The sequence below is a fragment of the Mus musculus genome, chromosome 4 (genome assembly GCF_000001635.26).
Source record: "Mus musculus strain C57BL/6J chromosome 4, GRCm38.p6 C57BL/6J".
In the NCBI taxonomy this organism is placed as follows: Eukaryota; Metazoa; Chordata; class Mammalia; order Rodentia; family Muridae; genus Mus; species Mus musculus.
In genome coordinates, this window is record NC_000070.6 from 137446767 (window position 1) to 137473541 (window position 26775).

The 26775-nt window shown below is 50.8% G+C and overlaps 2 protein-coding genes and 1 long non-coding RNA gene across 8 annotated transcripts in view; 2 read left to right on the plus strand and 1 right to left on the minus strand.

The window, feature by feature from the left end:
* The window catches only part of Gm13010, a 30562-nt gene extending 10186 nt beyond the window's left edge, over positions 1-20376 (minus strand). The window contains exon 1 of one of the 2 annotated variants that reach the window (XR_881513.1): positions 19935-20376. This is a non-coding gene — a long non-coding RNA (predicted gene 13010). Of the gene's footprint in view, positions 1-9994; positions 10077-19934 lie in introns of those variants that run through there. The other variant, XR_881514.2, reaches the window with a different exon arrangement.
* On the plus strand, positions 6530-8695 carry 1700013G24Rik (RIKEN cDNA 1700013G24 gene). The gene is made up of 2 exons (NM_027063.2): positions 6530-6589; positions 7720-8695. The coding sequence occupies exon 2, from the start codon at positions 7770-7772 to the stop codon at positions 8628-8630; it is 861 nt and encodes a 286-aa protein (NP_081339.1). The 5' UTR covers positions 6530-6589; positions 7720-7769; the 3' UTR covers positions 8631-8695.
* Positions 20377-21984: 1608 nt separating the features above from the next.
* Hspg2 (perlecan (heparan sulfate proteoglycan 2)) overlaps positions 21985-26775 on the plus strand; it is a 101880-nt gene continuing 97089 nt past the window's right edge. For 4 of the 5 annotated variants that reach the window (XM_030253228.1, XM_030253229.1, XM_006538573.2 and 1 more), the window contains exon 1: positions 21985-22158. In XM_030253228.1, the coding sequence (XP_030109088.1) occupies positions 22096-22158 (63 nt within the window). In that variant the 5' untranslated portion in view covers positions 21985-22095. The remainder of the gene's footprint in view (positions 22159-26775) is intronic. The other variant, NM_008305.3, reaches the window with a different exon arrangement.

Here is a 26775-nt window from a genome sequence, read left to right on the forward strand (position 1 = left end):
GAAGGAAAGAAAGAAAGAAAGAAAGAAAGAAGGAAAGAAAGAAGGAAAGAAAGAAAGAAAGAAAAAGAAAGGAAGGAAGGAAGGAAGGAAGAAGGAAAGAAAGAAAGAAAGAAAGAAAGAAAGAAAGAAAGAAAGAAAGAAAGAAAGAAAGAAAGAAAGAAAGAAAGAAAGACCAAATCTTGTGATATTTTAAGTTTCTGATCTTGTGCCACATTCCCAGCCATCCTGAGGTTCATGAAGCCCGTGAGCTGCAGACTGGACATACTGCAGACTCGGTTCCCAGTTATAAAGTGGGAATGAGAAAGAAATGAGCTGATGCATAAGACTTAGCATAGGGGGCTGGAGAGATGGCTCAGCGGTTAAGAGCACTGACTGCTCTCCTGAAGGTTCTGAGTTCAAATCCCAGCAACCACATGGTGGCTCACAACTTCCCATAATGAGATCTGATGACCTCTTCTGGGGTGTCTGAAGACAGCTACAGTCTACTTACATATAACAATAAATAAATCTTAAAAAAAAAAAAGACTTAGCATAGAACCCAGGATATGTGTGTGTGTGTGTGTGTGTGTGTGTGTGTGTGTGTGTGTGTGTTGTATATGCTTGTGCACATGTGTATGTGTGCACACTCATGTTTGTGTGAGTACATGCGTAGTCATAATTATTGTGGTTTTCCTAGCTGAGGAAACACAAGTTCAAAAGTGTGGTCATTTGGCCCGGGTCCCCTACTCCAGTGCTCTGCTGGCAACAGAATCTCAAAGGAAAGTCTTAATTTGTCACACATGCTGGGGTGAAGGTTCCCGGTTGTGCTTGGCTTTAGACTCCCCATGCTTAACAACAGCCTACCACACCCTGCCCGGTGGTGCATATCTGTTATCCTGGTACTCAGCAGGCAGAGACCACATTTTCAGACCTTATCAAAGAAAAGAAGGAGGAGGAGGAGAAGAGGAGGAGGAGAAGAGGAGGAGGAGGAGGAGGAGAAGGAGGAGGAGGAGGAGAAGAAGGAGAAGAAGAAGAAGAAGAAGGAGGAGGAAGAGGAGGAGGAGGAGGAGGAGGAGGAGGAGGAGGCAAGCAAACAACAAAATCAGCCTACCAAATTCCAGAATGTTGAACAACTGGCTCCAGCCAGCTCCAGGCCAGGCCATCACTACAGCAGCTGGTGCGTTGGTGGAGGCTTCGGATCTGAGCCTGGAGGTCTTGCAAACATTTGCTATTACAGCAATTTGACTGCGCTCACTAGCCACCCTCCTACCCATTTTACAGACTAGGAGACTGAGAACTCTACCTCCTCCTCCTGCACCAACCTCTCTCAGGGCAACATGCACACAAATCTATTTGTGACCATCTTCTTCTAGAGGGAATTTCCCAGACACCTCCCAGATTGGTGGCTCTGCCTCCAAAGCCCTGTAGCAGCTTGGCAGGAGGGCACTGTTGTTGGCTGGGGTCCTGGCCAAGCCCCACCCATCCTAGACCTCCTGGGTTGGAACCTGTCCTGGCCTGTACCTGCCATACGTGGGCTTGGGGAAGCACTGTTTTTGGCAATAGGTACAAAAGAGGGGCCTTTTTCCTGGGGGTGCTGGGAGGGATGGAGGGTGCATGACTCATGCACCCTGGTGGGTAGAAGGCTGCAGGCAGCGTGGGGAGTGGGGAGAGAAGAATTCCTGGCCCAGGAGAGATTTATTGTGCTGCGGGCAGGCTGGCTTCATGCCAGGTAGGGATTCAGGGGTGGCCCACTGCCAGGCAGTCATCGGAGGCTGGGCACAGATGCCCTTCAGGCATGATGGGAGCACCGAAACTTTCGTGCCTCTAGCTGTCCCTGACTGCTGTCACACACATGTGGCTGCTGCTGAGCTGAGCTTGTTTGCGTGTGATGTTTCCAAGGGTCATGAAGTGAAGGGACATAAAGGACATCCCACCCCTCATCTCAGACCTTCAAGGGGACAGGAGAAACTACATGGCAAGTGAGGGGTTAATGTGCGGACTACAAGCAGATGAATCAGGAGTAGTCTCAGTAGACAGGCTGCTTACTCCCTGAGTCCTGAGGGACACCAGAGGAGTGAGAGAGCCTGGAATATTTGTGCCTAGGGGCAGAGGATGGAGAAAGGGGACCTCCTGGGTTTAGAAGGGAACAGGAAAGGTGGGGTATTGATAAGACAGGGGAGGGGAGTCAAGTGAGAAGGGAGAGAGTGGGAGGGGCAAGAGTAACCCGAAAAGCCACAGATTGTAGCTGGTTTGGCCTTGGAGCTAAGAAGCCAAGGCTGGATGGAGGTGGTCCAGGTGAGGTAAAGGGTCGAGACTGTAGCAATAGACCATGCAGGGTGGGATGTCACATCCACCCTGGGCATTCTGAGTCCCAGGAGTACTAAGTACTTAGTACTGAGGTACTAAGCTGGGAGAGGCTAGGGCTCAGTATGGAGTAAAATTACAGTTCCTGGCCACTTTGCCTCCCCTCTCAAAGCTGATTCATTCACAGCATCACTTTCCTTACCTCTCCTGAATGAAAAAGTGACCCGCCCCTCTTCCTCCCTCACACTTCAGCCTCCAACCTCCTCTCTGAACCAAGAAGGTGTGGTCTTAATTCTAGTCTGCTGGGCATGTGCTGGCAAGTCCTGCTCTCTCTCTGAACTGCTGATGACCTCATCTGGAAAACAAAATACCTACCTCAGAGGGGGTACTGTGAAGATTAGATATGAGAGTGGATATGCAGGGGCTGGCAAAAAATGCTATCAGGTTCTATTGTATACATTAGGAGTTCCATAAGTGTCGGCCTTTGGGAATGGGCTGGGAAGGACAGAAACAGTGTCCTTATATGCTGCTGTTGCTGAACCCAATGGGTCCAACCTGGGCTAGGATCTCAAAGCCACCCCTCTTCCATCAGCAAAGGAAGATTTTAGTCCTTCTTGTCCCCCTCTGACTGAAGGTCTCCGTGAGTCACCAGCTGGCCTGAAGATCCCATAGAGTAGAGGCGGCATAGAGGAAATTCGCTGATCTTCCTAAGACAGGGCCTGGCTTTCTGGGAAGATGGAGAAACGGTACATTCCTCCCGAAATAATCCTACAGCTATTTCCAGTGCTACTGTGCCCAGGCCAGAAACGGCCAGTGATCTCCGTGCTTGGATACCATTTGGACAAACAGCCCAGAGGCCCAGCCCTCAGCTGGCTGCCCGCCTGCCTGGCCTCCCAGTCTCCAGCCCAGCGCTGTACCCAACCTTGGCTCAGGCCTCAGAAGAGAGTGGCTACCACTCGCCTTGTTCACTGAGTTCTCCACACTGCTCTTGGTCTATGGGGAGCCTCTCGGTCTCTCATCTCTGTGCCCTACTTAGCTGACTCCCACCCAGAGGCAGAAAGTTCTTTGTTCTCAACAATTGAACAGCAAGGAGGTCGCAGGACACTGGGTGACAGTGACTTGCAATACACAATCTGATCATTAGGAAACATGGGCTGGACCCAAACTGGAGAACATTCTGCTGATAACTAGTGCATTCTATTCTAAACCGTCAGAGCCCTCCATGAAGAAAGAAGGGGGCAGGGCGTGGTGGCGCACGCCTTTAATCCCAGCACTTGGGAGGTAGAGGCAGGCAGATTTCTGAGTTCAAGGCCAGCCTGGTCTACAGAGTGAGTTCCAGGACAGCCAGGGCTATACAGAGAAACCCTGTCTCAAAAAAACCAAAAAAAAAATGTAAGGCAGGAAGTGATAGAGGACACCAGACATCCACCCATCAGCCTCCAGCTTCCAAACATGCATATACACATGAACATGTACACATGTACAGACACATATGAACATGTACCCACACATAACATACACAAATGCACAGATATGAACATGTATGTGCATGCATACATGAGCATGTACAAGAGGAGAGAGAGATTTTCAGACCAAAGAAGTGCATTCTGGTCAGGATGAACATTTGAGAGGTAACTGGTAAAATCTGACTGACTTTGGGTAAATTAATGGGTTAATGTCTCCTGGGGAGACTTGAACATTACTCAACCTAGATAGGGTACCAACCAAAAGAAGCAACTCCATCTGAGGTTAGACTGATGACCCAATGAGTTGGTTGGCTTTTTATAGAAGCCTGGGAGAGGGTGACTTACAGGAGTGTGGGTAACCCCCTAAAAGCCATGTTGCTGAAAATCTCACTCCAGCATTTTGGTGACCTCCCATGGCTGTCTGTATGGTATCCTCTGTTTAGTTCATCTTCTGGTTTTGTGTGCACTAGTCCCACCCAAGTCCACACATCCCTAGGGCAGAGTCACAGGCAGCCAGAAGGAGCACAGGGCTGGGTGGCTGAAACCTTGGGTGAGGGTCCGATGACCCTCCCTCGTTCCTTCCGTCTTTGAGGAGACATCAACAAGCAAGATCGTGAGGGTCTCTTGGATTGAGAGGGTAGTGTCTGCTAGGCTCTAGGATGGTGGTCCACAATAGAACTGTCTGTTTAATAGAGGGTCTAGGTCAATGTTCAGTAGCCTGGACCAGGAGCCTGTGGGAGCTTAGAAAGTATCTTTGTCCTCTCAGCGGGAAGAGATGAATACTGAAGTCATCAGGCACAAAAGCTGCTGTGGTCTGCAACTTGCTGAGCATGGTGATGTATATGTGCGTGACTGAAGTGCCAAATGTGGAGACAATTTTTTTTGATACAATGTTTAGTTAGAGGATTTGCATGGAGAACATGTGGGGACCAGAATGATAGTTCCATGAAGAAAGTTGCTTGCTTTCCAAGCCAGACGACCCAAAATAAATGCCTAGTACTCATGGAAGAAGAACAGAAGTGACTCCTGTAAGCTTTCCTCTGATCTCCACTAAGGCGTGTGCATACCCACATGGAAGCACACACAGAGACTAAAGTGAAAAAGAGAGAGGACATGGCGGCTCGTCGTCTTCTAAGTTTCAGATATACATATAAGTTTCACACACACATATATAATATATATATATAAGCATACTATATATAAGCACATAAAGTATATAGTATACACACACTAATATACATACATAGAATATATGTAATATACACATTATATACAAACATTGTATATATGGTGTATATATGTATAGAATAAGAGTATATGTATGGCCGGTCGTGGTGGCACATGCCTTTAATCCCAGCACTTGGGAGGCAGAGGCAGGCGAATTTCTGAGTTCGAGGCCAGCCTGGTCTACAGAGTGAGTTCCAGGACAGCCAGGACTACAGAGAAACTCTGTCTCGAAAAACAAAAAACAAACAAACAAAAATAATATATGTATGAACACACTATATATACACATATAAAGTATATATATTATATACATATTACACTATATACATACTACACACACACACATGCACCCGTGCACACACTTTGTATGAGAGATTGGTTTTCCAGTCCTGGCATTTGTTTTTTTGTTTTGTTTTGGTTTTTTTTGGGGGGGGGGTTGTTTGTTTGTTTGTTTGTTTGTTTGTTTGTTTGTTTGAGACAGGGTTTCTCTGTATAGCCCTGGCTGTCTTGGAACAACCACGCCCCGCCCAGTCCTGGCATTTGAACCCAAGTCTTGTATATGTTCACGAAGCCCTATACCACCACGCTGTGCCTCGGTCTTCCCCCTTGTTTTCTGTGGTGCTGGGACTGAAATCCCAAGTTTGGAACAAGCAAAAAACAGGTCCTATCAGGTCTTGGACACTCTGCAGGTCCTACCTTCCCCCTCACCTCTCACCCCTCCTTTGTACTTTCCGGAGAAGTCCTGAGCCTGGAAGGTGAGGGAAAGGGAAGCAGAGAGAATGGGGAAGAGAAGAACAGGAGGAGGGAGGGAGGGAGAGGGAGGGAGGGAGAGGGAGGGAGGGAGAGGGAGGGAGAGAGAGGGAGGGAGGGAGAGGGAGGGAGGGAGAGGGAGGGAGGGAGGGAACCAGAGTTGACCGAACTTTGCCAGGCTCAGGTAGTGGACAAACTGTCACATCTCAGTCAGAAACTTAATTCATCCACCAAGAACCAAACTGTACTTTCAACATGAGGTAAAATGGGATGGAGAGACAGTCTTCCTGAGAAATAGCACAAGATCTCAGGGAGGACGTGGGCTGCTTGTTTGGCACTTGCTCACTGGATTAGTCCTGGAAACCCAGACCCAGTGGGGGCCGTGAGATTCAGGAAGGAGTACCGAGACCTGTCCCTGAGGAGACAACACACACCATCCCAGGCCTGACACACAGAAGGTCCTCTACAGAGAGCTGCTTCCCGCTCTCAACCCCCGAGAATGGGTTCCCCAAAGGACAGCCCTTGGAGGAGGCCCAACAGAAAGGAGAAATGATGGTATGTAATGCCAGCCAGAAGTGTGTTTGGGCTAGCACAATCCTTTCAATTCAACCCAAGAAAGACAAAGAATACTGAAAAAAAAAAGCCACATTAGTCTGGGTTCAAAAATAGGACCCATCTGTTCTGGCAGGTTGCTAGTAGTTCCTGCCCCTGAGGCTGGGGCCTGGTCGGAATGACCCCAGGAGGCCCTTCACTACCTTAGGATTCTATGATTCTATGACATGGCCAGCAGTCTGGAGCGGCAGAAAGAGGGTGTCCCCAGTGGAGAGCCAGGGAGGTCTATGTCATCTACCTCCTAAGAAAGGGTGAGAGAGGCGCTGGCCCATGACAGCCAAATGGGGTCCCACAGACAAGGAAAGGAAAGGGGCTTGAGCTGGGGCAGCTCTGAGTCGTCTCTTGTTTTTCTAGAGTAGGGGTTGAGGTGTGGTTGGGCCAGACAGGGGAGAGGCCAGGACATTCCAGCCATTTTAGACCCAAAAGACAAGGGCAGCTGAGGGGCCGTGGCAGGAGAGGGCTCTGCAGCTGTTTTTTGGGTGGGGCAGGCTCAAACACTGCCCTGTTGGTACAGAATAAATATCAGAAGCCAGGCGGAGCTGGCAGTAGTCAGGGAGACTCTCAGGAGAGGTGGTGAACTGACCAGTATGGGAGACCAAGTCTCGAATAAAATGTCTACTTTAGGACCAAAAAGAGCGGGCACTCCACCGCTCTCTGTTCAAATGGGGCAGGGGAAGAAATCCCATCCTGTCAGGGAAGATTAGAACCAAACAATCTGGCAGAAAGGTTTGAGACTTTCCTCTAGCCTAGGATGGCTTTGAACTCACTATGGGGCTAAGGTGGCCCTTTTGAACTCTCTTTTGTGCTGGGAGTAGAGGTGGCTGCCAACTGGCAATGGAAGGCTATTTCCCACCTTATGCCTCATTGTGGCAAGAATAAATGAGTCGTGTAGGACATGAGGTGACAAAGGACAGAGTGCAGAGGACTAGTCTATAGTGGAAGATGGTGGGGGTGGGGGAGGGGCGGTGAGGTAACGCTAGTTACCACTGTGGGCTAGCTGTTGGGTGTCATCTAGGGCCTGTCTCTATCTCATTAGAGACTGCTACTTTGGCCACTGTGGGGTCCCTGCTTTGGAATCTGAGAAATGTGGCCTCAAAGAGGCTGCCCTATGTTTTCTGTAGGGCAGCCCCCCTCTATGTCCCCTCCCACGGTCCTCTTGAGGTCTCAGTCACTTTGATGGCCATTCCTTTCTCCTTATCTCTCACCCCTCTTTTGTACTTTCTGGAGGTCCTGAGCTTGGAAGAAGAGGGGAAAGGGAAGCAGAGGAAACAGGGGAGGGGAAGATCAGAGAGGGAGGTGACAAGGAGTGGGAGCTGATCTCTCTCTCTCTCTCTCTCTCTCTCTCTCTCTCTCTCTCTCTCTCTCTCTCTCTCTCTGGCAGGTAACCAGCCAAACGCTGTCACACCTCCGAAACTTGACCCGGCCAGAAAGATGTCTGGACGCCAGGTAAGCCGGTCCAACACTTACAACCACTTGAGCCAACCCAACAACGTGTCCTTCCCTCCTCGAACTCCAGGCTGGACCCAGTATCCCAATATGAACAACGGCAAGGGTCTGCGAAGCCGCCTTCCAAGCGGCTCCGAGTTAAGCACCTCCAGCGGCCAATCTGGCCACTCCGAGCAATCCTTCAACTCCACCACCTCCTCAGAACTTCCCTTGGGGAAGATCTGCATGGGCCGCCCCTATACCTCCAAGTGTGTAGAGACGAGTCACCTGACGAGAGGCCCCAAGGTGGTCAAAAAGCCCACCTGTCAACGCAGCAGCCCTCACTGCCTGATCTGCACAGACCAACCATCGTGCCCCTCCAGTCCTACCTTCCTAGACCAGCTCATCAAAGGCATTAGCTACCTGGACAGATCCACCAATGTTTTCAACAACAGCAGCTACCCCAAAGCCCTGAGCTTACCTCAGCTGGCGGCTACCTATCTGGAAAGAGCTGCTAACTCCCTCTACCTGGACCAAACGGAACGCCCCCCACCCCGAAGCTATTCCACTCCCAGCACTAGCACAGCCGCTGCCAATCAGCCCCCAGCCAACAACTGCTTGGTCCCTTCCACTCGGGACACCAAGAGCCTGCAGTGCCTGGGTTCCACTGGTTTGAACTATCAACAACGGCCTAACAGCCAGACTTTCAATGTCGAGACACCTCAGAGGCCCGGGGTAAAACTGCCAGAGATTCCCCTGTTCGGCAACGGGTTCTTCTCCTTAGGTCGTCTGCCCAAGTTCTGGGAAGCAATCCGTTCCGGATGGAATGCTCCTGTGCCCACCCCTAAGCCCGAGGGCTGGTGGTGACATGGATGCCACCTTTGTCCAGTGGGCACATGGCCACCGTGTGGAAAATAAATTATCATAAGATGAAACAGGGGCTCTTTTTCTCCCCCTAAAGTAGAGTCTCAACTCAGTTGCCCAGGCTGGAACTCCTGACACAACATATCTTTGTTGTTGTTGTTGTTGTTGTTGTTGTTGTTGTTGTTATTCCAGTTAGGGTTACTATTGCTGTGATGAAACACCATGACCAAAAGCAAGTTGGGCAGGATAGAGTTAGAATGAGGGAACCTTCCCTCCAACTACCTTGAATGTCTGGGAAAATATTGACTGAGTCACTGAGGACTCGAATCCCAGCTGACTTCAAGGATATGAGTCCCATAAGGAACCTAGCAGCTCCGCAGTCCTGTTGGCTAAGGAACCCTGAAGCCCCAGATGATAGCGGAGGCCTCAGATCCTTTGCTCCCCACTCCAGGCCTGTTCTCTCCATCTTAAGTCTGGATGTAGAACTTCACTGATCCAAGGACCTCTGAACTTGACTGAGTGGGTGCTCCTGTCCCAGGCCAGGCCTGGAGTCTCGTGGACTAAGAATAAAGAGTGACTTAAACAAGTGCTTTAGTTCCCACCATCCCCAGCCACCTTGCTAGGCTTCCCATCAATCATTGCACCTTAGGGCCCAATTCTTTACGGGAGAAAACTTGGTCCCTTCCACTCGGGACACCAAGAGCCTGCAGTGCCTGGGTTCCACTGGTTTGAGCTATCAACGGCCTAACAGCCAGACTTTCAATGTCGAGACACCTCAGAGGCCTGCTCCTTATTATTGACACTCCCTTGTCTCCCTGGCAACATAAAAGCCAATAGCTCTGAGTCTAGAAGGGGGTCGCTTGAGAAAAGGCAGAACTCTGAGGCTCCCAGCATTCTTTTGCCCTTAGAAGCAACAGTGACCTGCTGAAGCCTCTGACAAGTTCCTATGGTCAAGCAGGGAAGGTAACAGGCCCAAGTGTCCCCCTCGTGGGATCACAAGGATAGGAGGAAAAAAAGGGCAGAGGCATCAAACTCCTGATGCACTAATTTCAGATTCACTCCCATATTTGATTCCTCCTTTGGTCTAGGGCTCAGCATGTAGAAATCTCAATTCTCCATCCCTCCTCCTTTTTCCTCCTCAAAATAAGATGCCCCCTTAGTCCACACCTACCAGTTCCCATTCCCCAGATGGACAGTCACAGGAGCACAGTTGGGCAGAATTCACTCTGCTCCAAAGTGAGAACCGGAGCTAATTTGGGAGCCCTCTGTGCAGCTACCCAAGGCCACCATCTTGGCCTGGTTCTGCGCTCATCTGGCTCTGAGCATAAGAGCATACTCTATCTCCTGAGTTTCCTAGAAACGCTCACCTCCAAAATGATCCAGTTTCCTTGAACTGGAGCGCAGGGCCCTTGGCTAGGGCACCTCTCTTGACATCACCAGCGCCTGACCCAGTCTGGCTCACAGGAAATCCTTTTATAATGCTGGCGGACATGACGTTCTGGCCAACAGGTGCTCCATGAGAGTGACACCGTCACCCTCAGAAGATCGACAGAACCTCACTCGTGGATGCTCAGTAACTCGTGCCGTTAATATCGCTGGGCAACGGCTATTAACTCTTAATTACATGCTAGGAACTAGGTGTAGTGCTTTGGACATATTCAATTCCTTCAAAAGGAAGACAACTCTTCATATTACAAAACCAAAGAGAAATAACTCTAGTCACGTCTTAGTTCCTTTTCCTGTTGCTTTGATAAAATAACAAAAGCAATGGGGGAGGGGGGAGAAAGCATTTATTGTAGCTCATAGTTCATGGTTCAGTCCATCATAGAGAAGATGTCAAAACAGTAGGAGCCTGAAGCAGCTGGCCACAGCCAGGAAGCAGAGGTGGGGAGGGGTGAACAAAGCCCTAAGCTTGCTTTTATAGCAGTCCAGGATCCTCTGCCTGGACAGTGGTCCTGCCTACAGTTACCACTAACTACTACAAATCGTTTGAATGAATGCAAGAAGAAACTAAGGGCTGGCCCCTCCCATAGATAGGCACAGTAGGTGGTGATAAACCCAAGGCGATGAAATTCTTTTTTCCCCAAGGACACGCCTCCATGTTGCATGGACCCAGGGCTCTATGCTAGATAAGCACTTTATCTCTAAGCGTCAAGTCACAGGCTGGCTTTGAACTCATGAACTTCCTGCCTCAGCTTCACAAGTTTCTGAGATTATTGGCATACAAAGTATCTGAGTAGCTTGGAACTCACTATGTAGACCAGGTGGTTCTCAAATTCACAGAGATCCACCTGGCTCTTCTGTCCCAAGAGCTGAGATTAAAGAAGTATGCCACAGTGCCTGGGACTTTCTCCTCCTCCTCCTCCTCCTCCTCCTCCTCCTCCTCCTCCTCCTCCTCCTCCTCCTCCTCCCCCTCCTCCCCTTCATCCTCCTCCCCCTTCTCTTCCTCCTCCCTCCCTTCCTCCTCTTCCTCTTCCTATTTTCTCCCTCTTCTTCTCTTTTAAGATTTATTTTATTTATACGAGTACACAGCAGCTGTCTTCAGACAAACCAGAAGAGGGCACTAGATCCCATTACAAATGGTTGTAAGCCACCATGTGATTGCTGGGAATTGAACTCAGGACTTCTGGGAGAGTATTCAGTGCTCTTAACTGCTGAGCCATGTCTCTAGCCTGGGACTTGTCTTTTTAAATAAGATCTGCCTAAATCATCTAGAAACTAGTCTCCAAATCCTGACTTGACAGACTGTCTGTTCCTTTAAAAACAGTGGAGGAGGCTGGAGATAGTGGCATGTATCTGTAACCACGGAGGTTGAAGCAGGAGAATCAAGAATGCAGAATGCCGAGCAAGCTTGGGCTATGAGAACTTTTTCCTCAAAACAACAGTGAAAAGAGGCGTGCCTACTTCTAAGAGCAAAATATGTAGAGTCCCTAAAGATGCAGACATCTCAGGACTGTGACTCAGTTTCCCCTAACTTAGGCTTGGGCTAGAAGAAGTAGAGGTGAGGATAGGAGCTGAGGTACCATAGGTCTCTCTCCCATCCACACCAGTCCCAGGCACCCGGAAAGGGAGTGGCAAGGACTTGGGCTGACATCTGAGGCACCAAGCCAACGCACCTGGCTGTGCTGAGCCGTTTAATCACCACGGTGACGCTTTAAGGGAAGCACTATTGCCATTTTACAGCAATAGGACACCGTGGCACAGAGGGACCAGGTGTGGATGATTTCCATAAGGTGCCCGGAACTCAGTGGCTTTCAAAGCCAGGCATCATAAATCACCAGAGGGCACTGCATCTGGGAAGGGTACCCGCCGTCATAGTTATCTTCATGACTACGTTGTGAAAGGAGTAGGTGCTCTGCAAGTGCACACAGTGGGTGCACAATGTGTGCTACACATTATCACAGGACTCAGCACATAGTAGGTGCTCAGATCAAGTTTGCCTATTGGCTGGGGATTTGATTGTATCATGTAGAGATAGGATCACTGCCTTTGATCTGAATTGCTTCCCGAGATGGATACTCAGTACTCACAAGCTCATAGAAACTAAGCATACTTTCGAAGGTTCCCTGCTCCTGGAGCCACAGAAGGTTCCCCCTCCCCCGCCCCAAGAGCACAGTTCAAGCCACACATCTGCAGGGTCCATGCAAACAGGAAACAGCATGTTGGCAGCTGAACAATGCAGTGGCCTGATGTGCCATCTTCCTCCTGCAGTGGGAGGACAGCTGGTGTGTCAGCACAGCTTGGGGGGTGGTCGAGAAAGTCCTTCCTACCTGTTGAAATGTGCCACTGCTCATGCCAGGGTTGAAACAAGCTCTCAACTCTGTGTCCTGCTGCACTCCCCCAGCCCCGCAATGATTTATCTGTGTGTACTTGAGCTTGTGAACAAGTCCCAGGGTACACTCGTGCAGGTCAGAGGACAAATGTCAGGAGGTCTCTCCTATCAAGCAGATCCGGGGATTGAACTCGGGTTGTCAGGCTTGGTGGGAAATGCTCTACCTGCTGAGCCACCATGCTGCCCCTATTGAATAGCGAGACATGGGGAGAGGAACTTGGCTTCCAAAATACAATGAATTGGACAAATCATGGGCGATGTTTAACTGAAGGAGGGATTGCTACTCCACCAAGGGATTGTTACTCCACCTGGACCATGCTCTCCTTGCTCCCCACTTTCTTCTCATTTTGAGACAAGGTCTCACCGTGTATCTCTGGCTGGACTCAAACTCTATGTTCACTATGCTGGCCTGAAACTTGTCTTGATCCTTGTGCCTCTGTCTCCCACGTGCTGGGATCAGAGGTGTGTAACACCACACTGTGCGTCAGTGTCAGGGTATCTAGACAGGGCAGAGGAAGCCTGCAGCAGGTGCTTCCCAGAAAGTAGTAAATAAAAGGACAATTTCCTCAGAAGCCACCATCCATCTTAGATGTGATCTCCAAGGTCCTGTTACGTGACACTACAGGAACAGGAGCATAATACTGTGATTGATTGATTGATTGATTGATTGATTGATTGATTTTACACTAAAAGCCATTTACAGTGGACATGGAGATGCTACTCAGTCAGCAGAGGACTTGCCTAGCATACGTGCAGTCCTGGGCTAAGTCTCTAGTACCTCAAAGAGCTCAGCATGGTGGCACATGCCAGTAATCCCAGCACTTGAGACACAGACAAGAGGGCTGGGGTTCAAGGTCATCCTTGGCAATATGAGGAGTTTGAGACTAGCTTGTGCTACGCAAGACCCTGTCTCAAAAAAATGTAAAAAATGTTTAGTGTTGTCCTTTATGAACAGAGAACTTGGTACCACAGTTCCAGGAGTCTGAAAAACAAATACAGGTTGGGGATTTGATTTGGTTTGGGTTTTGATGTTTTTGTTTGTCTGGGTTTTTTTGTTTGGTTTTGTTTTGTTTTTCGAGACAGGTTTTCTCTGTGTAGCCCTGGCTGTTCTGGAACTCACGTTGTAGATGAGGCTGGCCTCGAACTCAGAAACCTGCCTGCCTCTGCCTCCCAAGTGCTGGGATTAAAGGAGTGCGCCACCACGCCCGGCTGTTTTTTGGCTTTTGAGGAAGGATCTCTTGTGTAGCCCTGGCTAAAACTCACTCTGTAGACCAGGTTGGCCACAAACTCAGAGATCTGCCTGCCCCTGCCTCCTGAATACTGGGATTACAGGCATGTGCCACCTCCAGCCCATCTGGAAATACATTTTCTTTTTATTGCTAGTGTGTGTCCCAGATGCTCATTCTATTCCCGGCCCCTCTAGGCCTCAACCCACCCATCCCTCACCACTCAGCTCCATCGCATTCTCTCCTGCTTGTTCTGTCTATGTCTGGGACTAGAACTCCACTTCGTCCGAAATCACACCCATCTCCTCCTGAGTTGAGGTTTACAGGGGGGAGAATAACAACGACAACCAAAGGCCCTGCTCCGCTCCGGGCTACGTCGCTCTCCACATTTTCGACCAACTTTTCCTCTGCTTCATGCACAGCCCTCCCCCGCCCCCAAACCCCTCCAGCCAGGCAGGAATTTCTGGGGAACAATTGAACAAAGCCGGGAACTTGGAGGGAGAAGTCACAGGACATTCCAAAAGGATTTCTCTCAGGCTGCAAAAGACAACATGCAAGAACAGTACAGAGAGCTCACAGCCTTGGAAAAGACAATCCCGAAGGAAAGAGACGGAAGGGCGATGCGGATCGGAGGAAGGAGCAAGGGGGCCAGGGGTCAAGAGGCCCATGCTGAGGGTGGTGGGGCTACTTTTCCTGCCACCTGCGTCCCTGTAGGCCCATCTTTCTGGCCTCACCTGCGTCCCTGCAGGCCCATCTCTCTGGCCTCACCTGCATCCCTGCAGGCCCATCTCTCTGGCCTCAGATTTGTGGTTCTAAAAAAACGGAGGGAGTCATAACAGTAAACTCGTGGATGGACAAAAAGTCACTACCAGGATACTTGCTCAGTCATGAAGCCCTGCAGACAGGACAAAGACCCAGCGACCTGGGAGGGTGAACCACACCCACAGGGTGTCCCTGAGATATATCATCAAGTCATTGAATTTTAGAGAGATTTTGCACACGAGTTGAGGATGTAGCTCAGTTGGTAGAGTTGCTTGCCTAGCCAGTACAAAGCCCTAGGCTTGACCCCCAGCTCTGAATACACAGCCACAGTGGCCCACAACTGTAACTCTAGTCCTTGGGAGGTGGAGGCAAGAGTATCCAAAATTCAAGGTCATGCTTGGCTACACAGTGAATTCGGAGCCAGCCTTTGAGACGAGAGTCCCTGTTGCAAAAAGGAGGGGTGGGAAAGAAGGGATGAGATCATGGGAAGGTGTGGAGAAAGTGTCACCCAACATCACTAGTTCACAAATTACCGATGCATCCCGTCCATCATTAGAAGCTTGCTCCCCCCAACCCTGTCTAGAGATGCCAGTAGACATGGATGAGGCCCTGGGTTCTCTCCACAGTGACAAGAGAGAAAGATGGACAGATGACGATGGCTCCTGACAAAATAGAAGTCTTTGTGCTGTTTCCAGTCCTGGGAAGGAAGGATTGCAACGAGGGAAACATCAGCTGGGCAAGAGAACATGCTCAGAGCCACTGTTGATTGATGTACTGGAGCAACAGCTCCTTATCTCAGACTCGTATAAACAGTGTGGGGGCTGGCACCGATGCACAGATTCATTTTTAAGTAGCCTCGGTCTTTACCGACACATAGAACTGTGTTTACAAAGAGAGTGTTAAGTGAGAAAAGCAAGCCGAAGGAGCTAACCGAGCTCGCTAGCACACGTACAGCAAGGGACCATTGCCTGCTCTGCCTGGAGAAGGGTCAAGGACATTGGTGGCAGGCCAACTCTTGGCCCAATAGAAGCTTTCTAGGCTAATGCTGGGTCTTGTGGGTGGGAATGTGAGGGGGTGGATAGGGCCCCCAAGAATTCCAGCCTGACTAAAGCGGTTTGGGGGATGGGAGCCGTGGTGATGGGATTGAACCGATAAAGAGCGTTTTATGGTCAGCTCAGCAGCCGGATTCTGGAGTGGCATTCATAAACCACAGCCTAAACAACACATGCCCTGTGAGGTGTTACAAGTTTCCCCCACAAAAACAGGTGGGGCCTGTTCACACACGTGTCGAGGAAGGACAGATTAAATAGGTCAACAACTCACTTAAGACTTGTGTAAATACTTTCCCTGTGTCAGCATCCCGGGAGCTGGTCACCATGTGGGAAAGAATGCAGGCCTTCCAGGTAGGTGAGATGGCTCAGCCTGCCACCACCAAACCTGACAACCATCTCTGGGGCCCAAGTGGTGGAAGAAGAAAACTGAGTCCTGAAAGTTGTCCTTTGACCTCCACATGTGTGCCACGCCTCCACAATAAAAATGTAATAATAAAAAATAACATCTGGGGCTGGTGAGATGGCTCGTGGGTAAGAGCACCAGACTGCTCTTCCTAAGGTCCGGAGTTCAAATCCCAGCAACCACATGGTGGCTCACAACCATCCGTAACGAGATCTGACTCCCTCTTCTGGAGTGTCTGAAGACAGCTACAGTATACTTACATATAACCAATAAATAAATCTTTAAAAAAAAAAAACATCTGGAAGGGCTTTTTTTTCCTCTGAACCCCTTTCCCGTGGGGTATCTGAGTGGGAGGGCTGGAAATCCGCAGGCTGAAGTGTGGGGTCCCTGCCTGGAGCCTCAGGATCCACCTGGGGTGCAGTAAGAAGATATTCAGTAGTGTGAAGACCCTGGGGGTGAGGGGGTGGAGAAAAAGGTGGGGGGTGGTTACAAGCAAGCCAACCAGCAAGTCTAAAGTCATGTTTAGAGGAATCGCATTTTGTCTGAGCTGAGAGGAGTTCTCAGCCTGGGTAGGGCGGAGAATTCCACCAGGGGAGGCAGCATTCAGAGTGCCTGAGATCAGCCAGGGCTGCCACAGACCCTGCCTCAAACCACAACAGTGAATGGGGCGTGGCCTAGCACTCAGGTGGCAGAGGCAGGCAGGTAGATCTCTGTGAGCTGGAGGCCAGCCTGGTCTGCATGGAGAGGTCTAGGCCAGCCAGGGCTACACAATGAGCCATACTGTCTAAAAACAAAACAAAACAACCCCCCCAAAAAAACCAGAAACAAAAACCAAACCTGTCTTCTTTGAAGGACCTTGTCAATGGTCAGTCAGGGCTGACTGAAGAGTGAAAGAGATTTTTTTCTACTTGAGGCATAAACCAGACCCTGGCATGATGATGTAAATCTGCAATCGCTGCTACTCTGGGATCTGAGGCAGGAGAATTGCAATCTCAAGACTTGCCTGGGTGACAGACAAGTTCAAGGCCAGCTTGGCAGCTAAGTGAGACCCTGTGTTCAAAAGTAAAAAGAAGACTGAGGACGTAGCTCAGTAGTAGAGGACTTGCTTAGCATGTATGAGGGCCCGGGTTCGATCCCGGGGACTGAGGGAAAACAAAGAGCAGAGGGAAGTTTGGCTACGTGTGGTGGTGTGTGCTCGTCTTTAATCCCAGTGCTTGGAAACAGATCTCTGAATTTGAGGCCAGCCTGGTCTACAGGTAAAGTTGCAGGACAGCCAGGAGCAGAACAGGAAAATTCTGCTAAAACAAAACAAAACAAAAAAAGAGGCGCATTCATGTCACAAGCCAGGCTCAAAGCAACTTGTTCTTTAACCCAAATGAAGATGAAAATGGCTCCTAGGGCCAGCTCCACTCCAGGCCCTGCATTCTTTACAGGGAATGTCACTGGAAAGAAGGCCCAGCAAGAACAGCATGCTGTCCGCATTTTCTCGAAGCCTCACAACAGCAAATCATCCCCAGACCATCTCCGTCATCCAGATGTTCAGGCACAGAAGCATGAACGGATGTGAAAGCCAGGGAGCATGCCCTCGGTGGGAGGCAGGAGATGGCTTCTGTCAAGGCAGGAACATGTCAGGTGACAGAAACATGGAAGAAGGGACAGACTGCAAAGATGAGCAGGTCTAGACCTTGCCAGCGTCCTCCACCCCTTCCCTTCCCTGCCTATGGGAACTTTTACTGCCTCCTAAGAGGACTTCCTATGGCTCATCAGCGCTCCCACCAGCCCCAACATTTTTGTATCTGTTTCTGGTTCTGCACCAAGCCAAGGATGTAGCCTGTCTCTGCCTGTTTTCCCACAGAGGCAATGGAAATCCTTGGCCAATAGTAACTGCTTTCATTACTCAAAGAATGTAAGCACACATCTAGCCCACACAGTGCCTTTACTCATGGTGTTGAAACAAAACAAAACAAACAAACAAACAACTCACCCCTCGGGCCAGATCAAGCCCACAAGACACATTACCAAACCCATTCACTCACTTGGGAGTTTGTGATGAGAACTACCTGCCCAACCGTGTAGTGCAGTTCTGAATGAATAAGCCACAACAAAAGGAAAAAGGAAAACGTGAGATGGGCAAGAGGCAGGGGAAAGATCTGGAATCAGCCGGAAACCAGGAGAAGCAGCTGGTCCCATCAATTTTGGAGGGGCGAGCCGTAATTACAGCCACTGTTCAGAAAGTTCCCAGCTCCCGGTCCACCAGCCCGGGTACCCGCCTTCCCGACTCTAATGATTCCCTCCACCTTCCCTACAGAACCTTGGTGAGATGCTGGGGCTGTTTCTGCCCTAAACACTCTGACAAACACACGCTCTGAGTCCTGAGCACATACTGTGTGCTCTGAGACTCCAAAAAGCCCAGCAAGCCATACAAGGAGACAGCCTGGCCCCAGACAGAACAACTTGAGAACATTTACTAAAGATACTGAGGATCAAAGGCTATAAAGCCAGCCAGCCAATTCCCTCCGTGTAAAAGAGAGGACTCGGAATAAATAGGTGGATGACTGATTCCCCAGGCGGGTGGGGCTTCTCTGGAGAATGTTCTGGACAGGCCCTGTTTCCCTGTGTCAGCCTGCCTCCCTCCAAGTCAGCTTCCTCATCTCTTTCCTCAAACCTTTTCAGGAAGCAAGGCCTATAGGGCCGGGCTCATCGTGACCAAATATCTACAAAGACATGCTTGTTCCTCTGTCCCTGTGGCGATGAGCGAATCATGCAAGAAGCTAAATCTGTGAGTCCGAAAAGGGCCAAAGGCAAGGAAAGGACACTGAGGCAGCTCACGCCATGAGATTTGTCACGGATGCTGACCCCTCCACACACAGGCAAGGCCTTGGAAAAACCCTGCCACCAGGCTGATCAGCTGCCAACTCTGAAGTCAGCCTTCCTCATCAGACAGGGAGTTCCCTCCCACGTAGCGCCAGGATGTCCCCCCTACATCTGGCTGGAGATCCTAGGGTAGTGGCTGTGCCTCACCGTCAGATGAAGACCCCCACAATGAGCACAGGGCAGGCTCCACCACCAGACTGAAGCTTTCAGAGGGAAGCCTTGGTTTTGTTTTGTTTTTTTGTTTTTGTTTTTGTTTTTTTTTTTCCTTATTAGGTTGAGTGCCCACAGAAATAATAACAGAAGTCGGGCGTGGTGGCACACGCCTGTAATCCCAACACTTGGGAGGCAGAGGCAGACAGATTTGAGTTCGAGGCCAGCCTGGTCTACAGAGTGAGTTCCAGGACAGCCTGGAACTACACAGAGAAACCCTGTCTCGAAAAAACAACAAAAAACAAAAAACAAAAACAAAACAACAACAACAAAACAAAAAAACAACAAAAAAGAAATAATAACAGAGCTAAGCACGGTTACACGAGTCTGTAATCCCAGGAAGCAGGGAGGTTGTGAGTTCAAAGCCAGACTGAGCTACATATCAGAAGTTAAAGTATTAAGAGAGTGACCACTTCCTTCCTATTTAGTGTTAGCTATGTGCCTCCCCTCCCCCTTTTTTCTTCTTTTGAGACAAGATCTTAGGTAGTTCAAGCTGGTTTTGAATTTATGGCAATCCTCCCGTCTCAGCTTCCCAAGTTCCGGGATTCTAGGAAAGTACCACTCATTTCTATGGTGCTGGGGATCAAACCCAGGACTGTATGTTATGCTATGCAAGCACTCTACCATTGAACTACATCTCCAGCTTTTGAACTTCCTTTAAGAATATTTATTTTACCTTCAGTTGTGTGTATGTGGGGGGATGTACACAGGAGTGTAGCACCCTCAGATGTGTCATATCCCCCAGATCTGGAGTTACAGGAGGTTGTGAGCTGCCAAGTATGGGTGCTGGGGGGAAAGCCCAGGCTCCCTGTAAAAGATCATTGTTTAAGCAGCATATGTGTGGCGGTCAGAGGACAACTTTGGGGAGTTGGTTCTCTTCTACCTTTGTAGGACCCAGAGATAGAGCTCTGATCTCAAGTTCTCAGACTCGGTGATAAGTGTCCCTACCTGCTGAGCCGTTTCTCTGGCCTGACGCTTCTTTCTTTCTTTCTTTCTTTCTTTCTTTCTTTCTTTCTTTCTTTCTTTCTTTCTTTCTTTCTTTCTTTCTTTTTCTTTTCTTTTCTTTGTTTTGTTTCTCTTTTTTTTTTCCCATCAGTGTCCCTTAGTCCTCATATGCACACTGTGAGAAAGGTCAGCATGGCCCTTGCTTCCTGAACGGAGGCAGACAGTGGAGGCTGAAGGATTTGTTTCGGACTTCACAGCTAGATGGTAGAGGCAGGCTTCTCTGTTGCACTGAGAATAGCACGAGGCAGGATTGTGTCCTCCTTTGTCCCCTTTAGCAGAACAGGGACCACTGAGGACCACAACTGGGCATGCCTTCTCTGTCTGTCCCATCCCCCTGCGAGGAGCAGATGCAGGCCTTATTAGGTGCTATGCTGGGAGCCTGGGCTGAGGCCAGAGTGTTGGCAGGCCCACTTGGATGTACTTTCTGCTCTTCATGCTATGAGTTGGTCCCTCATAGTTATGCCCACAGGGCAGAGAAGAGCCCAGTCTTTTGGAGATGGTGTCTCTGTGGAATAGGGTCAGGATGTCAGTGTTTTCTCAGGTCCCCAAGTGTCTGGCTCCTATCACAGAGAACATACTTTCCGGACAGGGCTGGCGCCATTCAGTGAACTGGGCATTTCCTTCTGTCCACAGCCCACCTAACTCCTGGCTGCAAAGTCTGCTAGGAGTTTTCTGGAACCTAGCAACTCACAGGAAACAATGGAAACTTGGGTTTGTATTTTTTTCTCCCTCTATCATCACTCAAAGGGTTTTCCTCAAAGGCACACACATACTTCAGTTATTTTTCTCTCCACCCATTAGCCTGGGGCTTCCTGGAAATTTTCAGTCAAAAAAAGGGGACCCTGGGTAGGTGGTAAAGACACACCCCAGCTCCAGGCTTGTGTGTCTGCCCCTGGGATGCAGCAGGGTTGCCTCAATGCCAGTGACTTGGCAAGAACACCTGAGACTGAGGCTCTGGAAGAGCCTTGTCTGAACCTGGGTATACAAAGTGATACATCTCTGGGACTGATGTATGTGAATCAGAGTGGGTCTATGAGTGATTCAGATCGTCTGTGGCATAGGGGTAGGAGCACCATCTTGTCCAGTATCACGCACTGGGATGAATGTGTGGAGGAAAAATGTAGAACATATAGGCTGGTGAGTGTGTGAAAAAGCACATAAGCCCTAGCACAAAATGTGTGAGGAACTGGGTGTGTGATTGGTGTGTGATCCAGACTAGAGAGAGAACTCAGTGGGAAGAGATATTTGCCACAAAGCTCTGTTACCTGAGTTGGATCCCGGAACCCACATGCTAGGAGACCATTACTTTCCAAAACACCTCTGAGCTCCACATGTGCACTGGGGCATGTATGTAGGCGCACGCGCGCGCGCGCGCGCACACACACACACACACACACACACACACACACACACACACACAGAGGTACAGAAAACAAACACAATAAATAAAAGCCACTTTATAGCTTGTTGGGATGCTTGAGTCTGTAGAAAGGTAAACAAAAAGGTAAACAGGTACATGGAGTGGATGTGAGCAGCTGAGTGCATGTGAGATCCCCCTCTCTCGAAAACTGCTGTGCACTCCGTGTGGAGCACGTGGTGTGAAGGAGCGGCGTGTGCGGAGGGCTCGAGGCCCTGCCAGGTGGCGTCTCAGTCCTATCCCACACTCCAAGCCACGTCTGGCGTGGAGCCGGTTGGGCCTCATCCCACATCGAGGGGGATTGGGGCCCAGACAAAGGCACAGTCGGCCGCGCCGCTCCTCCAGAGAGCCTAGCTCGCGGCTAGGAGGCGGGGGCCGCCGCTGAGGGGGCGGGGCCAGGTCTTGTTAGGGGCGTGGTCTATATGGTCAGGACGCGTTGCCTCGGGGGCGGAACCTGGTCTTGTGGGGTGTGGCTAAATGTTTGGAGGTGGGGCCTAGGGCTCCTGAACTTGGCGCCTCGGGGGCGGAGCCGGAGACCCGGGGGCGGGGCGTGCACGGGAGGGCGGGGACGGGAGTTGGTTGGGGGGGTGGGGGGTGGGAAAGAGGCGAGCAGTCCGAAGGACTCGGCAGGACAGCGAGCTGGTGGCTGCGGGAGGCGCCGAGCGAGCCAGCGAACGAGGCCGGGCCATGGGGCAGCGGGCAGTGGGCTCGTTGCTGCTGGGGCTGCTGCTGCACGCGCGGCTGCTAGCGGTGAGTTTGCGTGACCGAGGGCCGAGGGCGGGGGGCGCGCGCCAACTTGGCGGGGCCACCGGAGGCTGCTCGGCTGGGACTCTGGCCCGGGACGGCCGCGCCCGCGAAGGACCCTGGGCTGGCACTGGCCAGCGCCACCCTTGCAGCGTGGGGCTTTCCTAGGGGACGTCCCAGGGATCCAGCGTGGAGGTCAGGGGCCGTCCCCGCAAGCGTGGAAATCGGAGGGTCGCCGGCCACGTTGTTCAGGCTCAAAGTCGCCTCTGGGCATGGCCCGGCCTGCAGTTCTGGCGTGTGGGGGGGCTGACGGAGAAACTTCTAGCAGGGTGGGAACTTGGCAGGACAAGGGTATTCCTTTCTGCTGCCAACTTGGCAGAAGGGGCAGTTCATGGTGATGGGTACCCTGTCAGTCGTCGCTGGAACTTTACCATGCTATCCTCTGGGGGGAGATTATGATCAGGCAGTCAAAAGTTAAAACTTGGAACAAAACTAAGCCTTGTGTGGAGCACCCCATGGACCCTGGAGTTTTCTAAGCCATAAGCTAAATCAATCACTGCGTTGCACTGAGCCTCCGTGAGACCTGCAGAGAGCTAGTTAACCTCTGGGAGGTAGTCCCACGTGGGTAAAGGGAACTCAGAATGGGAAGCCTCAGGGCAGAATGGGCCTGGATGGAATGAGTGCTGGGTGCAGCGCTTACTACAAGCCAGCCCAAGAGCAGCTGAGAGTCCCCAGGATTCTTCCACCACCTCCCAAGTGGGATGCTGTGTGTGCTCCTTCAGTTCTGCCCTTACCCTGAGCTCACAAGGGGCCACAAGGAGGAGAAGGGAACTCTTGAGTCAGGAATCCTAAGACCTGGAAGGCACTTGGCAGGAGAGGCCCAGAGGACCTGAGTGACCTCACGGAGGACAGGGTGGAGTTGATGGACCCGGCAGGCAGAGGGTGGAAGATGAGGGTGGGGTACCTCTGGGCCCTGCTGTGGTGAGCCACAGAGCCCAGGTGCTCCTAGACAGTCTCTATCCCTGTTCCCTGTTCTTGGAGCCAAGAGGGTGACTTTTCCAACTAGGCCAGTGTTTACCCAGTGACTGCTTCTCTGTCCTTGCCTGGCTGGCTCTCTATCACCTCTGCCCTCTTGAGTCACTCCTTAACCGCCCACCAGGCTTGACCCTTTTCTGTTTCTGCCACACCCACGTAGCACCTCTCCTCCCCACCCTCTACAGAGCAGCCTTCTCCTCTAACCTTCTGTCTGGCCTCTCACCCCAACACTCAACTGCAGGGCACTGCGGTTGCTCCCCATTCAGCCTGAACTTGTAACTCCTAAGACCGATGTTCCCTTCCTTAAGGCAATGACCTAGACCTGGGATGCTATCTATTCCTGGTCTCCCCTCAGCTCTGCCCCCTGCTGAAGGGCTCCCTCATGTATGGGCTACACAATGGCAGGAGTGGAGGGTGGAACTGTTTGCGGAGGGCCAGAGGAATTCTACTGGAATTCCCTGACTGCCTCCACTGCCCCATTCTCTTTTTCATTCACCAAATCTTAATTGAACAGCATTCCGGGACAGCCATGGGAGTCCCCCAGGCTCATTCATTGGGAAGATACTTTCCTTACCGCTATTGTATGCTGGCCCTCGGTAGGGCTGAGGCGGGTTGGGTGAGTTGGGACACGCCCTTCGCTGCCCTCTAGGACTCAGCCTGGTGGGCCGTGATTCACTGGAGAGAAGAGCAGGCAGCCCTGAAGCTATAGGATCTTAGATGCCGCACAACAGTCACGTGGAAGTCATCGCTGACCCACCCAAGCTCAGAGTTGGCCCCCTCCCACAAAGAGCTTAGCCTCAAGGGTCTTACCGACCCAGTTAGAGTCCTAACTTTTCAAGCCTGAGGTCCACATCTGTGAAATGGGTGGAGTGTCAGGAAGAACCGTTTTCTAGCCCATGTCCCAGCAAGCCTTGCCCCACTGCCCTGGCTCTCCTCAGCCCGTCAGTTTGATTCTAGGCACAGTCAGGTGGGGGAGGGCAGCTTACCCCAGGCCGAAGAGTCTAAAGCCTCATTGGAGGCAAGGACAGTGGTCTATGATTACGCGGGGGAGTAATTTCTGTTCTGGGGATAGGATGGGACCAAGCCTGGCTGACTCAGGGCCTACCCTGGCCTGTTGACCCTTTCCTTCCGACTGCATCGTAGGCCTTTCTTTCTCAGGACCAGCCCCACTGTTGATAGGAGTCTTGAGGGATGGCAGGGATAATGACAGTGTTTTCCAGGCCGAGGGGGGAAGTGGCTGAAATACCTGCTTCCTGCCTCCCTTAGATTTCTTTGCAGGGAAGGCTGCTGGTGGAAGCTGAGGAATTTCTCCTTCCTGGAGTGACCTCAGCTCTCCCCTCCTTACAGCTGGCTACCCTGTCCCCACTCCCCACCCCCATCACTAGCCCCCCTCCCGGCAGTTACCCACATTGTTCCAGACCTGTGCCCAGGAGAAGGGCAGAGCAGGACCATCCTTAGAGTCTTGGCCGAGGCCAGACTGCAGTGATGTGGTTCCCGCCACCCCCACCTCCAGGCTGAGCCCTGGGTGTCTGCGGAGTCGTCTAGGCCTTGTCTGGCTTGGCCCGGGCCTGCTCTCAGGATGAGCACAGGCAAGTTAGGATCTGTGGACTTCAGTCCTTGTCTGGGAGACGACTTTTTTGAAAGGTGCTTGAAGCTGAGAGTAGGTTCAGGTTTTGGAAGACAGACACAGGCAGAGGAAGATCTTGGGGTGCAGGACAGGTAGTGGCGAAGTGCTGTAGATGGGTCTTTTGTATTTAGTGGCCACTGATTGAGCTAAGTTTCTCAGCATGTCTTCACGTTGCTTCCCTTCTTACTGAGAAGGACAGCCCTGCCCCCCAGCACCCCACTCCCTCTGGGACTGTCCTGTCCACTCTCCTGCCTTGTGCTTTACTAACTAGGTTTCTGTTTTTTGGGTTTTTTTGTTTTGTTTTGGGGGAGGGGGTTCGAGACAGGGTTTCTCTGTGTAGTCCTGGCTGTCCTGGAACTCACTCTGTAGACCAGGCTGGCCTCGAACTTCAGAAATCTGCCTGCCTCTGCATCCCCAATGCTGGGATTAAAAGGCGTGAGCCACCATGCCCGGCTAAGTTTTTGTTCTTGTGTCTGCTGTTCTGTCAGCTTGTCCCTGTAGCCTCAGGCCTCCTCTCCTTCAGGTCTTTATAATTCTGCTTAGCACCCCCCTCCCCGCCCCTGTTCCTTTCTCCCACCTTCACATCCCCTTCCCCCAGGCAGCACTGAGAATGGAACCCAGGGCTTCTCACGTGTGACCATACAGTCCATGCTGAGGTACATCTTTTGTTTGCTTCTTGTCACCATCTGACATGACTCTATCCACTCTTTTATCCATTTCCTGTGTTCTAAGTTTCATGATAACAAGTCCTCATCTCTTTAGTTTTTTTTCAAAATTATATTTCTTTCTTTTCCCTGTCTGTGTGTATATATGTGGCGGGGTGATACATGTGTGGAGGTCAGAAGACAACTCGTTGTAACCGGTGCTCTCCTTCTAACTTGTGGTTCCCAGGGATTGACCTTAGGTCGTCAGGCTTGGCCACAAGCACCCCTTAACTGCTGAGCCATCTCACTGGCCCTCTTATCTGATTTTTGTTTATTTATTTTACTTGTTCTCTGTTTTTATTCATTTCTCATCGTGCTTGACTATTTTCAATTACTAATTATCAATTAAGTTTGTTCTTTGAAAGTTTCATATATATATATATACCAATCAAACTAGGCATTCTCACCCTGACTCTCTTATCTCCCCTGTCTACCCACCCCGATCTCCTTCTGACTGGTTTGTTTGTGACCCACTGAGTTTAACCAAGGCTACCTGTGTGACCATGGGTTTAGAACTGTCCATTGGAACCTGGTGGGCTGGGCAGAAGACACATAGTGGAAGACAGTGATTCCCCATGCCCAACCCCCTAGGAGTCTGTCAACAGCCAAAACAGTTGTGTTCAGCAATGAGAAGGTATGCCTCCCTCAGTCCCTCCTTCATCCATGACTGAACTTTGACAGAGCCAATGTTGTGCGGGGTTCAGTGTGGGTAACTATGCCATCCAGTTGGCATAGTTGATTGCCCGTAAATGCATTCATTGAAGTGCGTGAAGTCACGGAGACTAGTGTGGCCCCTGGCACCTGAGCAGAGGACACGGAGGTGCAGAGGTTAAGGGACCTGCCCACGTTTAGAAGAGTTGAGTCTGGAAGTAGGCAAAGCTCCCCCGACACTGCCCACTGTCCCACCCGCCTGCCCACCTGCAGCCACAGCTAGATTCTTAACACTTATTGTATCTATTAAGGATGTAATGGGCAAATACGTGATGGGGTATCAGTTTTCTCCTACCACGTGGTTCCTAGACATCAGATTCAGGTCTTTAGGTTTGTGTCTAGGCTCCATCACCCACGGAGCCACCTCCCAGGGCCCAACATCACAATCTGATGAAACTTGTCGCTTATGTCATCAGTGAGAACCCTGGTCCCAGGCGAAACAGGGTATCTTCAGGCAAGGCCCAGTGGATACGCAGGCTCGGGTTGCTGTTGGTGTCTTGGTGACTGTGGGTCCCCCTGGTGATACCAGGAACTGTGGGGCAGTCA

Excerpts from the sequence above, each read along its gene's own strand:
- 1700013G24Rik (NM_027063.2), top strand. The coding sequence starts at position 7,770 with ATGTCTGGACGCCAGGTAAGCCGGTCCAACACTTACAACCACTTGAGC.